The sequence below is a fragment of the Mirounga leonina genome, unplaced genomic scaffold, assembly GCF_011800145.1.
Source record: "Mirounga leonina isolate KUSES-001 unplaced genomic scaffold, KU_Mleo_1.0 Mir_199, whole genome shotgun sequence".
NCBI lineage: Eukaryota > Metazoa > Chordata > Mammalia > Carnivora > Phocidae > Mirounga > Mirounga leonina.
Window position 1 is genome coordinate 4859331 of NW_023270498.1, and position 16489 is coordinate 4875819.

General features: G+C 48.3%; 1 protein-coding gene across 1 annotated transcript in view; it reads right to left on the reverse strand.

Moving 5' to 3' along the window:
* The window catches only part of COBL (cordon-bleu WH2 repeat protein), a 279447-nt gene that overhangs the window by 29793 nt on the left and 233165 nt on the right, over nucleotides 1-16489 (reverse strand). Inside the window, exon 10 of the mRNA XM_035026491.1 lies at nucleotides 8471-8780. Within this exon, the coding sequence (XP_034882382.1) occupies nucleotides 8471-8780 (310 nt within the window). The remainder of the gene's footprint in view (nucleotides 1-8470; nucleotides 8781-16489) is intronic.

Sequence of the window (16489 nt, forward strand, 5' to 3'; positions counted from 1 at the left end):
TAGCTGAAAGTAAACGCGCACAGATGTTCCTCTCCCGGGCACCTTCCGCACCCCCAACGTACACCCCAGTCTTCAGATAGGTTTTGTGTTGACAGTCTGTTTTGGCCTAAGACCAAGAAAAACGAAGAGCAAACAAACACAGCGCAGACATTCTGATACCGGGTTGTACATGCTGAATAAACACGACCAGCAGCATTTTCTCACACTGAGTGTGGCCGCAGAGAACACAGCTTGCAGCCAACTGCTGTGTCCGGCGTGAGGGATGAAGGGCAGGGGGCGAGGGCATCAGGGTGACCGAGCCCCCCATCTGGCCCATGGCACGGCCTCGCCAGCTTCTGGTGAAAGGACACTTGGGAGCAGTCATGTCGAATCAGCCCTCGGATAAATAAGTTTTGTTTTTTTGTTGTCATTTTATATGAGAAAGAATAAAAGAGTATGGGCTGATTCTGATCCATTCAGGCCTGTGAGGTCATTTTTCTCTCTCTCTCTCTTTTCTAAGATTTTATTTATTTGAGAGAGAGAGAGAGAAAGCAGGAGCAGGGGGAGGGGCAGAGGGAGAGAGAGAAGCAGACTCCCCACTGAGCAGGGGGCCATCCCAGGACCCTGAGATCATGACCTGAGCTGAAGGCAGACGCTTAACCGACTGAGCCACCCAGCTGCCCCGGTCATTTCTCTTTTTGATGTAGCTAAAAGAGTTTTCTTTAAGTAATTTACCCACTGGCAGAATTAAAAAATAAAAAAAGTGTGAGGGGAAAAAAAATGTCCCCTTCAGGTAGTGATTCAATTTGCTGATGACAACCAAACCGACTCATGCATTTTCAAAACAATTACTCGATAAACGAAAGGCAAGAAGCTTGGGAAAATCTACAGTTGATGACAGTCATTTGTGCTCAACTTCCCAGCCCATTTAACAGCGCTCCTGTATTTACAGAGCTTCAGAGTTCTAGAATCGCCGTGTCCCCTAAAAATAGAATAGGAGCCACATGTGTAATTTAAAATCTCGTTAAAAAAAAAAAAAAGAAAAAAGAGAAGAAAAATAGGTGAGATTAATTTTAATTAAGTACTTTATTTAACTTCACTTTTATTACACCTTCATTAGTATCCTTGATTTAACCCAATACTTAAGCCACATTATTATCATCATTATGTATCATCGTGTAATTAATATGAAGAGCTCTTTCCTTCACCCCAAAGTCTGTGCCTTCTACACTCACAGCACATCTGCATTTGGGGCAGTCGTCTGGCAAGGGCTCAGCAGCCAAACATGGCCAGAGCTTCTGTATGGAGCAACGCAGTTCTGCAAGATCTGGCATGCTATGTGTGTATGTACGTATGTACGTATCTTTGGAGTGGCTTTTAAACGCTCCTTTGCAAACATAGTTACAAAGTATCTGGGTTCTAGGATGCGTTAAGTGTTTCTGAGTGCTCTCCAGTCACAAAGTTCTAGGGTTCTAGAAGGTGGGAGATGCTTCTAAGCGCTGCTGGTCACAGAGTTCCTGAGGTTGTAGAGTCCTGGGACTCCCCCAGTCTGGCACCAGCCAGTGGAAAGGCAGGACCCCGTCTCTTCCAGCCCCTCTGCTGCCCCGCACACCCTCAGTTCCTCGACGTGACCAGAAACTCATGCCCTACAGGGCCCCACAGGTCTCACTGCTAATGTCCTCATGCTCACCACCTGCTGTCAAATGGGGCTAAGACGGACCTGGGGACGGCAGAGGATGGGGGGTGAGGGGAATGGCAGGCCAGACTGGGGGGCTCCCTTCTCCTGAAGCTGCACCTTCTGTCCTTTGTGGCTCTAACCCTGCTTTCAGTGGGGTCCTACCATTAACCAACACAGCCTGAAACCCACTTATCCAACCTCTCATCTATTCTGCCCGGATGTTTCCCAAAGGCACCCTGGAATTTAGAGTCCCACGATGCTGATACTCTGAGAGATACATTGTCTGATTACAGCAAGACTGCCTTCGGGATTCATAGGCTTAGAAATAACACACGTTCCATTGTGATGCTCTTGCGGGTGGACAGGAGGCAAAGTCCTCTCTGTTTTCTCCCCTTATCACACACGAATGTACATAGACACATTTAGTTTCTTTCTGAAGGCGCTGTGAAGTTTAAAGAGGCGGGCGGTCAGAGATAGATATAAAGCATACGAATCAACAGATCACATTTCTATTCTTTCTCAGGCAGTTGTGAAGAGTAACTTGGACAGCAACTAACAACTCCAGCCATCAGTGTTTGAAGGCTGCCAAAATGTCAGGCACTGTTCTAAGGGGCAGAGGTCCTCCATCTCTCCACGTGCTAAGGAATTCGATACGCGGTCAGGTCACTGGCCCAAGAGCGTAGTCGCCGCCGATGAGCAGATGTGACCCCAGGCGGTCTGATTCCAGACTTTTTACTCCTCTCGTGGACTTGTTCTTTAAGTTTTAGGAATGTTGGCCCAGGCCATACACAAACGGGAGACGCGTCTGGGAGGAGATGCTTAAACAAATGTAGGTCACAGTGGAATGACTCCTGCCCTGGGCGGAGCCGCGCACGGGGCCACTCTCAGGTGTCCCCAAAATAAGGGGTGCCCATCACCTGGGCATCTGTGCTGTTCCTGTGCTCTTGGGCTGAATTCTTCCCTGAGCTTGTTCACTGGCTGCACTAAGTTTAGAGGAAAACGCTGGGAATGTGTTGTCCCAAGTTTGCGTTGAGCGCACAGGCTTATTTTGCAACAGAAGATGATAATTGGATCCAACCGAATGACTTGATGGAAAACATATCATTTGCAGATCACAGAGCACAAACGGTATTCCAATTATTACCAAGCGCTCACACTTGCTCTTTTTAGAAAACTGGTATTTATTCTTTAATTCAAAACCCTGGCTCGCAGGGCATTCGGGGGAGCCCAGCCAATGGGGTCACTGAAGAGGTGGTGACTATAGCAGCCCGAGCGGAGCCTCTAAATCAACTGCCGGGGACAGAGCCGTGAACTTTGCCACTGGGCTGAATAGTTTCAGAAGGACGCCCTCAGCTGAGGCCAACCCGCCAGGAGTTCTGGAGGAAATCACACTTGGCCTCCAATTTGTCAGTGTGGGCCCTGAGGCAACCCTAGCCAAAGCTGTTCAGATGGCTTTGATGTCTACAGGGTGCAGAGAAAGGAGAAATAGCCAAGCAAACGGGGACCTAACTCCGTAGGGCTTACAAACTTGGGTCTTCTCACTCAGGTCACGGAGGGTCTTGCGCTGTTCCCACCAGTACTCCGTGAATACCTGAGTAACAGAAGTCTGGCAAAAGGATAGGGTCCTCCGGCAAAGCAGAAAACCACAAACGCTCCCTATCTTCCTGGGGACTGGCCCCAGCGTGCAGATGCTACAAGCTGATGATGTGGGGGTCGGCTGAGAGTGTGGGGACGGCTTTGCCACCTCTCAGAATGCAGCCCCAGCCAGAGGGAGGGTGCCTTCTGCTTTGCCCTAGCCTCCAGGGCCTGGCCTTCAGAGGATGGACCGGTCTCACGGCCACGGTCGTGCCCCGATCATTGCTATTGGCCACACAAGAAGAACATCCCTTATTACCCGCAGAAACTAGGTATCAGAATCACGCAGGGCAGAGCCAGGAGGGTGGATCCAGGGACCAGCAGTCGGCACTGAGAACAGGGGTGCCATCTCCTTGGAGGAGGGGTGAGGTACCCGCTTCAGGGGCACATGCGAAGTGCTGAGTGAGTGCTAGTGCCAGGCCTGTGTTTGCCCTGCCTGCCCGCCTCCTTTCACCCCGGGGGTGCAGAATGTCAGGACACCTGCTCTACCTTACTGTTTCTCTCCATCCCTGCTGAACGCAGGATGCTCCCTGAAATGGGTCTTCTGTCCAGGAGGCCGAGCTCAGGCCACAGCTCTGTGAACAGCGGTGGGTTCTGCTCTCACACAATTAATTTCAGCTTGATCTGGGGCTGCCAACCCCCAGCCTGGGTTCTCATCCCACTGAACTTGACCACAGGCTGGTCTGGACCCCTGAAATTGGCCTGGCTCACCCGAGTTCTGCAGACTGCACCTCTGGCCCAGTCCCTGTGGCTCCCCCACCCCTGGGTCTGGCCCCACCTCATCCTGCCCCCTCCAGCCTTCCCTGCCTTTTGCTGCTCATGCATGCTCTTGACGTGCCCGCGGCTGCAGACAGGACCACAGAGCGCACTGGAATGCACCACGTTCATCCAGCGAGATGTATTCTCTCCATACCCGTGCAACACAAGTGAGTACTTGTAAGGGCTTTCGGCATGACAGTGTGGGATGATGGAATGCGCAGAACAGCATTTCAAAAACTGCTTAACAGAGCCTTATCCCAAGGAACATTTGGAGGCAGAACAGAGGGGGGCTATTGAAACAGGCTGCTTTCCTGCAGAATTTGTAAGAGACTTTCATATTTCACGAAGAGGAAGCTAGAAGGAGTCCCCACACATATCCGTGAAGATATTTTTCAAGAGCTCTCTCACAGGAGAAACCTGAGCAACGACGATATTCCAAAGCTGGAAAAGAAGCAGGCAGAGGAGGAAGGGCCAGGGCGCCCCTTAATACTCAGTGGGGTGCACATCTGGGAGCGGGTCCCGCCCAGCATGCAGATGTGTTTGGTTTGGCTCTGAATGTCTGACTTGGTTGCCAACATTTAAAACTTGGGAGACCTCACATAAAAATTTGGATTTCTGGCTTCTCTTAAAAGCCGGCCATGCTGGGTCTGTGATCCCTCCGGGTAAGTCTGGACGGAGGGTGCAGGGCTGCTTTCTCGAGAGAAGACCGAGCTTTGGGGGCTGCCCTCTGTGGCCGCTCAGCCTCATTATCTGCTTGGTCCCTGTGAGCCTTTGAGTTGGCAACCCCAGCTTTCTACCTGCTTCTCCATCACCCTGAGCTTGATGGAAAATCACACTGGAAATAAACATGTGATACACCACACCACAGTCTCTGAGTCAGTCTAACTTGTCAGTGGAGAGCACTCCAGCAAAAGAAACTTCTCAGGTGTTCCCAGACTCAATACAGATGTCAGGGGCATTGACCTATATACAATGGCAAGCATTTCTCTGACTCCAGCAGGATGTCCAAGAATTCAACTCATTTCTGACCCTACGGACCCAGAGACACCATCCGACCCATAGGTCGGAGGGCTCAGTCCCACCTGGCTGCTCCCCACCCCCACCCGTGAGACCCCAGCCTCCTGTTTCTGACCACCGACCACTACAGAACAGAGGATCCAACACCGTCCTCCTTAGGTTCAATTAATTTGCCAGGATGACTCACAGAACTCAGAGAAAGGCTTGGGTTGACCAGGTTCTTAAAGGACATCAGAAGGGATATGAATCAATAGCCAGAAAAAGAGGTGCATAAGGAGAGGTGCGGGCAGGGTCTCCATGCTTCTCCAGCCAGAAGCCACTCTCCCCAACCTGCTCATGCTCATCAACCCAGAAGCTCTCCAGTGCAGTCCTTTGGGGGTTTTATGGAGCCTTCATAGCATCATCATGATTGAGGAAGTCCCTGGCCATTGGCTTTTTACCTCCAGCCCTTTTTCCCTCCCAGGATGGTCAGGGAGTAGAGCTGAAAGTTCTCCCTTTTAGTCACTTGGTTGGCTCCCTTGGCAACCAGCCCCCACCCAAGGGTGCTTTCCAAAAGGCATCTCATTAACATAACAAAAGACCTTTATCACTCTCAACACTCAGGAAATTCCAAGGTTTTTGGGAGCTGTGAGCCAGAAACTGTGGATGAAGACCAATATTTATGAGACATATGTTTTGGTCATTTGGATGACCAAATAGATATTTCTTATGAATCACAATATTGCACTAACTGTGGTCATTCCATGAAAAGTCCTAGGCAGAGGGGGATCCCAACTCTGTGACAGATAGTGGGGCAGCACAGACAGGGCTGGGGGGCTCAGAGGCTATCTTCATCCTCGTTAGACTGCTGGGCTGTTGGAAGCCCAGAGAATTCTGGGTGCCCCATTTCCTAAACTAACAATAGTAACTTTGACAACGTATCCTATTTGATACACAGGCAATGTGTACTGAGCCACGCACACTGGGCTTTTATAGGCTTACCACACCTCTGAGAGGTAGGGGGCATCATCTCTGCATGCATAAGCAAATGCACAAGGCTCTGCAAAGTCATGAGGACTCTGAAAGACTAGGCAACTACTTAGTGCTGGGGGACCCACTGTGGGTCGGTCAGAGCCCCCTCACTCCCCGCCTTGCTACTCTCAAATTCCATGGCACCCCAGAGATTAGGGCAGAAAAACATGCCCTACTCCCTGCTGGGATAAAGCAGCAAATTCCAAAGACTCCATGATTATCCTGGCTGTGGCCACAGGCAACATTAACTCTCATATTTGGATAGAAGTCAGCAAGATTTTACATCAGGGGTCAGTGCCAGCAAAGCAAACGATGACTAACATGAGCATCCTGAGGGGCCAGAATTAAAAATGTCTGATTAGCTTCAGATGTAGAGCTCGGGGTGTGGAATCTCCATGCAAACTCACAGAACAGAGCTGGGGATTACTTTAGAAAGTGATTTTTTTTTTTTAATGTTTAATGGATGAAGAAGGAAATACCATAATTTTTCTTGGCTCTCATAGATGCAAACAGCTCAGGCTAACACACCTTGTGTGTGTGGGGGGGTGGGGGTGGGGGGGAGCAACTGCTACTTTTTAATTTCCTGTCAAATGAAAATATAAACTTGGTCTTGAAATGGCCCGTAAGATTGACGAGCTATACGTTAAAATTATTAGAGTGTAATTAACAAATGGGCAAATGCTCATGATAAATCCTTAGGTAAAAATAAATCAAAATAAATTATTACTGACACTACAATTACTTAACCAGGTAAAGATTTGTGTGTTCATATGGACAAAGTAGGAACAAAACACGAAAAACACAAAGGCATTCATTGGTTTTGGTGAAAGACTCGCGAAATTGTTGGGATCATTCTACTTTTTGTTACTATTTCATTAAGGCTGTGTGTGTGACTAGTTCTTAAAATTATTTAAAGGGTGAAGAAAAAAATTGATGGGCCGCAGAGAATTAACCTTCTTCTTAGAAGAACGAAGGGACAACGGCAGTGTGCTGGGACGATGTCAGACAGATAAGCCAGTTCTATGGAACAGAGCGCTGGGGGCATGTACGCAATCCAAAGTGGAGCTAGGAGTCAGTGGGAAAAAATAGATTTCCTTCTTCACATCACACCCGAAAATAAACCTAGGTAGTTGAGAAGCCCAAATGTGAGAAAGCAACACTAAACTTTTATAAGAAATTCAGATAATCTTTAGTCCTTCAGGGTAGGAGAAGGGTCTTTTAAATATGCAAAGACCATACACATTCAGGAGAAAAGGGACACGTTTAAGAATATTAAAATTAAAAAGCAATTTTTATGCAACAAGAGAAAACAAAGCTACATTCAAGGCATAGTCTTAAAGACTGTGTGTAGTAAAGAACTGATGTACAGATTAAGAAGAAATTAATGAATTTTTTAAAAAAAAGTAACATCCAGTTTTTTGTTGTTGTTCTTGTTTGTTTTTTAAGGTCTGTGGGGGTGCCTGGGTGGCTCATTCTGTTAAGCGTCCGATTCTTGATTTCGGCGCAGGTCATGATCTCAGTCAGGGTCATAGGATCAAGCCCTGAGTCAGACTCCATGCTGGGTGTGGGGCCTGCTTAAGATTGTCTCTCTGCCTGTCCCTCTGTCCCTCTCCCCACTCTTGCGTGCTCTCTCTCTTTTCCCTCTCTCAAAATAAAAAATTTAAAAAAAAATTTTAAAAGGGCAGTCTCTAGAAAGGCAAGTCATGCAAGAAGAAAATCAAAGTGTTAATACACATAGGACAAGATGCTCATTCTTACTAATCAGAAGACTAAATTAAAAAGCACGTGAAATGCAATTGGACACCTGTATGCGTGGAAAAGTAGAGGTGTTCTGATGGCAGGTGTTGGCGCAGGTGTGGATGGCAGGCCGTTAGAGACCACTGGAGGGCCTGTAGACCAGACAATCATTTTGGAGAGCAATGTGCCAACAGTCCATAGTTGAGGATGGATTTTTCTGAACGTCTCATAATTTCTCCTCTAGAAAGCTCTCTATGTGTAAACAGAGACATATGCCCAACTTCCTCATTGTTTCCAGTGGTGTGGAAAACCAGAATGACCTAAGTGCCCATTAATTAAAAAGCAGAAAAATAAATGAACTCACAAGACACGTATCATCATGGATCGATCTTAAAAACACGATGTTGAGTGAGAAAGGACACTGAGCATATGGTACCGTTTACATAAAAGAAAAAACAAACAAGCCAATCTTTAGGTATTACTTATAAACACCTACATGTCTACAAAGAGTCTGAAGACATGGTTGTGGATAGTGAACCCCCACATCGGGAGTGGCAACCTTGGAGGGCACCTGCCGGTTGGGTCACCGTGAACAGAAGACCTTCCTCCCAAGGCGAGGATGGGGCCTCCCTCTCCAGCTGTCGCCTGACTCACCTTGGATGCCAGTTCCCAGAGCCGTTCCTCTCCCAGGTGGGGTTCTTGTGGGGACCCAGTTCTGGGGTTCCAGCCAGGTCCTGGTCACTGCCGTCTTCCTGGTCTGTGGCCCACTTATCTTTGGATTTCATGCTGTCGTGTTGGGAATCCAGGGAGATGATGTCTGAGGGGGAGCTCACCACTCCAGAGTCTTCAGTTGTGTCTTCTGATGCGAAACAGCTGCTGACAGACTCGGTCTCCTCGGCCTCACACGGCACCGGCGGGACCTTGTCCGTGCCGCAGGGACTGCTGGGGCCCAGGGGCAGGCTCACTGGACAAGACACGGCAAGGACAGGTCAGCCAGCACGTTTCTACACCAACCTGCCTGACTCACCTGGAAGCTGGAATTCAGGGCGCCAGGAATCAAGCAAGACCCGTTCCAACGCAATGGCTCCCTCCAGAAATATTTTAACTCGGAGGGAGCTGTAGGCATATATGTGATCGAGAGCAAAACTTGCCCTCAAAAATCACATTACAAATGAGCCTTTTGGATTTTTATCCTGTATCTGACTATGGGCAAGCACATTTAAAATTTCATACGAATGACTTGGTGAATGCAATTCTTTCCAGCCTGAGCCTTGGTTTCATTGAAGTTGTTTTAAAATGAGTTCTTTAAAAAAAATAATCATTTCCAAATATAAACAGACTTAGAAATAGCTAATACTGTTCGGGAACTTCTGACAAATGTTCGATACGAACATCTGAAATCTGACCTAAAGTATTAATGGTACACTTTGTCGGCATCTGGCTCCCCCTTCATTTTTATTTTATTTCTCCCCCCTTCATTTTTACATGCGAGACAGGGAGATCTCGTCCAAAGAAGAGGTGATCTTGGAGGATCACCTCCAAGAAGAATGAAAAAGAACCAGAACAAAAGTGTGTTTGGTGGAGGTCCTCTGGCCCCCTGAGCTCTTAAGTGAGCTTTACCGCAGCTGAAAGAATGAGATGCAGAGATTTGCACGGAGCAGAGCCAGAGTTCCATCATACTTTAAATATGAATGATGGGGGAACACTGTAGCCATCTGGCACACCTACCAAGCAAGCCCTTCAGGGATGGATACATTAAGCATGTAAGCAGAGTGAGCTTCCAGTTTCTCTGAGGTCACGGAACGCTCCATGCCCGGGAGAAGGACAGGAGTACGCAACTCTGGACCGGCTGCGCAGCAGGCTTGTCTTCTTTTAACTTAATGTAGAAACAGATTTTAAACTTCAGTATCTCAGCCCTGGTGGGCCAGGAAGGAAGGACTATGCTGTGTTGGAGTTTCAGTGTATTTTGTTTATTTATTTAGTATTTTTAATTTTTTTTTTTTTTTGTATTTTGTTTCAGAACCATTCCTCCAACACATAGCTGCTGGATACCTAACATGAATACCGGCCATCGGCGTCCCCGGTGCTCACTGCACATAATCAAGCCCCGAGAGTCAAGTGCCAGCATCCCCGTCCTCAACCTCAGCCACGGCTTCATCGGGACAGCAGGCTGGCAACATAGAATTAACGAGCCCAAAAGAGCGCCAAGGAGACCATTCCTTCAGGGGTTGGCTTATTTGAGATCCCGAACAATAAAAGAAACAAAAGAACAAAAATTAAACCAAACAAAACAGACATTTCCCAACCGAGCTCAAAAGTAAAGAGCGGGAGACAAAGGAGGAATTGTTTAGAGAACCAGCAGAAACGCACAAGGCAATGTGTCCGAATGCAGTGAGTGCTTTTCACAATGCCCGCCTTCCGCAGCGTTCTTCCAGGCCTCTGTGGCCAGGCTCTTAATGAGAGGGTAGATGTGGAGAAGAAACGCTGCCTTCGGACCAGTCTAGCCAGACCTTTGCTGCCGCGGGTTTGCTGATGAGCTGTCGCACCTCACGCGGCTACTGGCCGCGCTGCCCACACAGCCGGGGACTCCACCCCACCGTGTCAGTCCGGGGACCCCCTCAGTGGGGCTCCACCACCCAGCCATCAACGGCAGCCCAGATGGCCAAGCCAGACCCTTGTTGCCTGCCTTCCCTTTTGTCACTGTCGCTGAACAAGTAGGTCAATTAAATTCACACTTTCTCTTCTATGTGGTATAGGACATGGTGAATGAGCACAAAGGTTTCAGGTCACAGAGACCTGCGTTCGAATCCCAGCAGAGCAGCTGAACGGTGGCCAGGCAGGGGTCTGGATCCCTTGGTCTCAGTTTTGTCTGGGAGGTGGGCTCATGGGCCACCGTGGGACTGTGGGGAGGGCTCAACGTGATGCCCGTCCAAGGTGCAATGGCCCTGGTGTGTCTCCACCACTGGGGTGGGGTGGGGTGCGTGTGCCAAGATGGGAAGGGCCCTGTGATCGGACCTGGGACACAGATTTCCGGTCCAAGAGTCTCGGCAATTTGGGGACCTTGCATGGTTTATGAGGGGACAGACACATACACAGAGACCGACGGTGCCATATGCCAAAGCCAACTCTAGGTGTCTTTGCACAGGTCGAGTGGGTCTGGCTGGTCAGAGGGAGGGGTCAACACACAGCAGGTACCAAATAGGGGCTCCATCCAGCTGTGGCCCCCTTCTTCCCACCGTAGCAGTCACCTGTTGAGTGTGAAGTAACCCCACGGGGTCTGCTCCCTGAAGCTGACCTCTCAACGGGCCCCGCCTGTGGCTCGGACGTTCTCCTGATACAAGCCCTGGAAACTCAGAATTCATCCCTGGTGGATGGGGGGCTCTAAGCCCACCCCACCCCCTTTCTCTCCAGTTATGAGATCCAGAATGCTCGTCTGGGCTTCCTTTATATCCTTCAGAAGTTTTGAGGAAAAAAAAAGTTGAAAGTCACTGTTCTAAATTAAGCCAACTGCAAACCTAAATTGACAATGTGTGAGAAGTCTATATTGAGCCTTTACGTGTGAAACCGTTTTCACAATATACAGTAAAGACTGCAGTTACCGGAGCTCCCCTCTTGCCCAGGCAAGCCCTCCACTTCTCATGGATTGCCTTCCAGGGCCTGGGTAACTGCATCCTTGAACCCACTGGACAGGTGTTCAGTGAGGGGCCCCCCAACATGCACTCTGTGGGGGGCCAGGGAGCTGGTGCTGGGCAGGAGCGGGTAAGGGCGCCCTGCTCTCAAGAGGGTGGTCTTACAGGCATCGGGAGGACGGGTGCATAAATGCTCGAGGAGAAGGAACGGGAGCAATGCCCCATGCAGCGGGTGGTGGGGACGTGTGGGTGAGGACGGGAGGACAGAACGACAGGGGGATGTGGGCACCTAGCCCAGGGGATAGGCCAAGGAGAGAGCAGCACGTGCAAGGGCTCAGACTCGTGTGAGCGACTTCCTGCCACACTTCTGGGGTAGCTGTCACAGATGGCACCGATTTGGAGATGGGAAGGAACATTCCTGGGAGGCTCCAACCTGGCTCAGTGCGGTTTTCACGTCTGTCTGCAGTCAGCTCTGTCAGTCTGAGAATCTTTGCTTGGAATCAGATACCCCCACCTCGCTCACCCTGCCCCGACTTCATGTCTTTCCTCCGCTGGGCTGGTTCCTGCTATTAACCCCGTGAGCTGTAACATGTTTTGACAATTTCTGAATAAGATGATGGATGGTGCAGGAGACTTGTTTTTTCTTTATCGATAAACAGAAGCCCCAAACATAAAAGCTTGGGGCTGCTTTGGCTGTCATGAGATTGCTTCTGTGCGCCCCTCATCTCCCTCACTTAGCCCCTGGTTCCGTGAAGCCAGTGCTTCAGGGACCCCAGCCTGAAATCCAGGGGCAGCTGGACTAAGGCTGGATGAAGAGCCGGAATCCTACATTGAGGTCCAAGTTCTCTTGGAACAGCCTTTCCTCTTTCTGTAAAATAAGGGGGTTCTGATGAGCTCTAAAATCCATTCTGGACACAGAATACTATCATTCTCTGACATCCCAAATCAGAATGTAAGATGCACACATTCTTCGAACAACTGACAGGTGACCGACTAGGAATTGTAAAGGAATACAACAATGTCGACATCCCTTCGGCTATCTTCTGTTGGCCCTAAAAGTGTAGCTCATGATTTTTGAGTTAATTAATTCGCTGGCAAGTTTGCTCTTCTCTTAAGGCGTGAACAACCTTTTGGAGCTAAAAAGTTACCATGGCAGGATTTTGGCAAATGTGAAGAACACACTTAATTTGTCGTTAGCAAGAAGCCTAATACAAATTCTCTTCCAAATTAATAGCCATAGAACCCGAATAAGGAATACTAACCATTTCATTGTCCTCCACCTAAATTTTATAATCCTATGGTTCAAATGCCATTAGATCTAAATGAGAGCTTCAGGAAATTTCTCTAGCTCAGACGTAAGGAAGAAAATGCTAACTTAAGGCTCTCAATTCCTCAAGGTGAACACTATCGTGTTCTGTTCAATACTAGTTTCATTGAATTTTTCTGTTACAAAGTCACCAAAGAAAATTTTAAACACTAAATATAAGGATCTCCCAAGGACTTCTGTAACAGATTCATTTTTGAGTGATTTTATTAAAGGCAAATGAAAGATCACGTATCCTATGATTTTGCTCACTTGCTGGTCATTACCAAGGGAGACATCCCAAGGGTCATTTCCACCACATTGATATGGACCAGAGAAAATGTCTCACAGAAAGGACTCTTCCCCATCTCATATTGATGCCTATGGTTTCTGCACACCATCCACAGCCAATAAGTGATGCTCATCCTTCATCTCCATCTACTGTGACTTAGTTCCCTATGTTCTAGGTACTGGAATAAAGGGAAAAATAAGGGAGCTACTGGCAAAGTGCCCCTGAACCAGTGGTGCAAGTTGATTTCGTCACACACAACCCCCAATAATTTTGAACCACTATGTACTCCTAACATTTTTAATTGACACCTGAAAATTTCCATCATGAGTTCAATGGGTTGCAACAGATGTAATTTCTACTGCATTGTAAATACTAATACTTTTAAAAATGTTTTTTTTTTTGAGAGTGAGAGAGAGCATGAGTGGGGTGGGGGGAGGGGCAGAGGGAGAAGGAGAGAGAATCTCAATCCGACTCCAAGCTCAGCTCAGTGTATAAATTAAAATTTAATTTTTATTTTCTCTCACCATAACATGGCAGTGTTAAATTCTTTCTGGACACGGAGTGGTTATGACTGTGATAATTAACAGAAAGCAGTCAATACAAATGGCATAAATGTTTTAGAAATTTTGACACTTGTTAAACAAAAAGGTGAAATTTCATTGAAAGGGCATCTCATAGTGAGCTAGATGAGGCTTTTTTTCAATTAATTCCTTTAAAATGACTGGATTATTTATCACTAGCATGAGGTGGGGTTTGGCATAAATGGCAGCTCACATTTTTCATTCTTATTGATATTAAGCACCAGGAAGCCTTCTTCACATGAGTAAGTAGAGGGCAATTAAGCCTTTAAATTCTTTGTCCGGTATAAATCACTTAATTGATCTGTCACAAAATTTATGCTTAATGAGCTGTGATCCAATGACTCGATTAGAGTCTTTGTCAGTTTGGTTGGAAAGAAGGCTTGGAAATCACCTGATGCTCAAAAGGATCTGCTGCCAAATCCTTTGATTTCTTACCTGATCAACCCTCTACCAAGAATTCCATTTGTCCTTTTGTCAGGCACCAAGAATAGGTCTGCCCATCTCAGGGAACCACACCCAAGTGGGATTCCTGATGGCTGAGTGCTACCCCTGTATTTTGTGAGGGAGGAGAAGGGCATTCCTACAAGGGGCGGGGGGATGCTGGCACTGAGACTGCCCCCAGGTGAGCTCCCAGGCACCTCACTTGTAAGAACAAATACAAAAACAGAGGCATAATCTCTGGGAATGGATTCCCTTGGAAAGTCTCGGTGTTCTCCCAGGGAAATGCCTCCCTCAGGTTAAAACCACCCACACAGCAGCGCCTGGGTGGCTCAGTCGGTTAGGTGTCTGCCTTCGGCTCAGGTCATGATCCCAGGGTTGTGGGATGGAGCCCTGTGTTGGGCCCCCTGCTCAGCGGGGAGCCTACTTCTCCCTCTCCCTCTGCCTGCCGCTCCCCCTGCTTGTGCTCTCTCTCTCTCATGCTCTCTCTCTCACGCTCTCTCTCTCTCTAAGTAAAGATATAAAATCTTAAAAAAAAAACACAAAAAAACACTGACACACACAAGTCAGTTTAAGAGCTGGGGTGGGGAGCACATGGAGAATGCTCCAGGAAGACAGAAGTGGTGTTGTTCCTTCTAACTAGAGAGGACGTGAAAGTGACCACTGAACAGGATCTTGAAACAAGCATGGTGTGGGCAGGTGGAGGACAGGAGGATCAAAGAATGGGCGGAAGCATGGAAACATGAGACCGAATGGGAAGTGTCGGGTTCTGTCGAAAGTGGTTGCCCTCTATGGTGTCTCATGGGCTGCCTGGCATCGTGTCCATGTGGGGGCACATGTGTGCAAATGCTCAGGGGGAAGAGAGTGAAGAGGTTGGGTGTAGAGACCCTCTGTCACCACATTATATGGATTTTGCCTTGACTGGTGGCCCTAATCCTGCCTACCTTCTCTTCCTCTAGTTAATTCTTTAGGTGGTTTGTCCAAAAGTTTAGGTATTCATGCCTCTTCAAAATGACAGCTTCTTTATTTGGATGGGCACTATGTAACATTTACTAACATTAGCGTTCTGGTCCAAAAGCTGCACAGACCTGAGCCTCTCAAAGATATCGCATGATGTAGGTAACAGTGAACTATAAAGCATTATTACACACACACACACACACACGACACACACACATATACACACACAACACACATACACACACACACACTTCTTCAAGAAGGCAGGATAATGAAGACTTTGAAAGCACCTACGGATCTAAAATAGACCTGGATTCTCTTAAGAGTCAAGTAATATATTCTTGGTATCAGTCAACCTATATTTCACTAGAGTCTAATCCTAGAATCCTGATGTGCCCAGAGAAATGGGCAGAGAAAATTTCAATTTCCACCACTGTAAGGCAAGGCTGTGATGCGATCACTGTTCTGTTAGGACATATATAGGCAACAGATGCTGCTTTTGTCTGTCCACCAACGTCCCCCTCCCTGTTAGTGCTAAGTGAATTCCTCCCTTCTGTGGCTAACCTATTTCTCAACATCTGGGAATATCTAACAACCGCCCCCACCTACCCCTGGCCACAGAGGGTGGGCATGAGATGAACCAAAATCTGGCCAATTTAAACTGTGCACACAACAGTAGAGCCAAAGAATGTCCTAAGCCAGACAAATCAAGGCCTGTCTCTGGACCTTCCCACCAGAGCTCCCCCTGCTATTAACCCTGTGAGCTGTAACATGTTTTGAATGGTGGCCAGGCAGGGGTCTGGATCCCTTGGTCTCAGTTTTGTCTGGGAGGTGGGCTCATGGGCCACCGGGGGACTGTGGGGAGGGCTCAACGTGATGCCCGTCCAAGGTGCAATGGCCCTGGTGTGTCTCCACCACTGGGGTGGGGTGGGGTGCATGTGCCAAGATGGGAAGGGCCCTGTGATCGGACCTGGGACACAGATTTCCGGTCCAAGAGTCTCGGCAATTTGGGGACACATGGTTTATGAGGGGACAGACACATACACAGAGACCGACGGTGCCATATGCCAAAGCCAACTCTAGGTGTCTTTGCACAGGTCGAGTGGGTCTGGCTGGTCAGAGGGAGGGGTCAACACACAGCAGGTACCAAATAGGGGCTCCATCCAGCTGTGGCCCCCTTCTTCCCACCGTAGCAGTCACCTGTTGAGTGTGAAGTAACCCCACGGGGTCTGCTCCCTGAAGCCGACCTCTCAAAGGGGCCCGCCTGTGGCTCAGGGAAGGTGGTCTCACTGGGCTGGAGTCAGTGGAATGGGGGAGTCTTGGATAAATGGCGGTCACTTGGACTAGCACATGGAGAGAGCTTATCCACAGATGGGGGAGAAACACAGTCCTATGACAGTAATTGGGTACCTGGACTCAGCCATGACCATAATGAGGATTCATCTCTTGGAATTCCCAGTTATGTGAGCC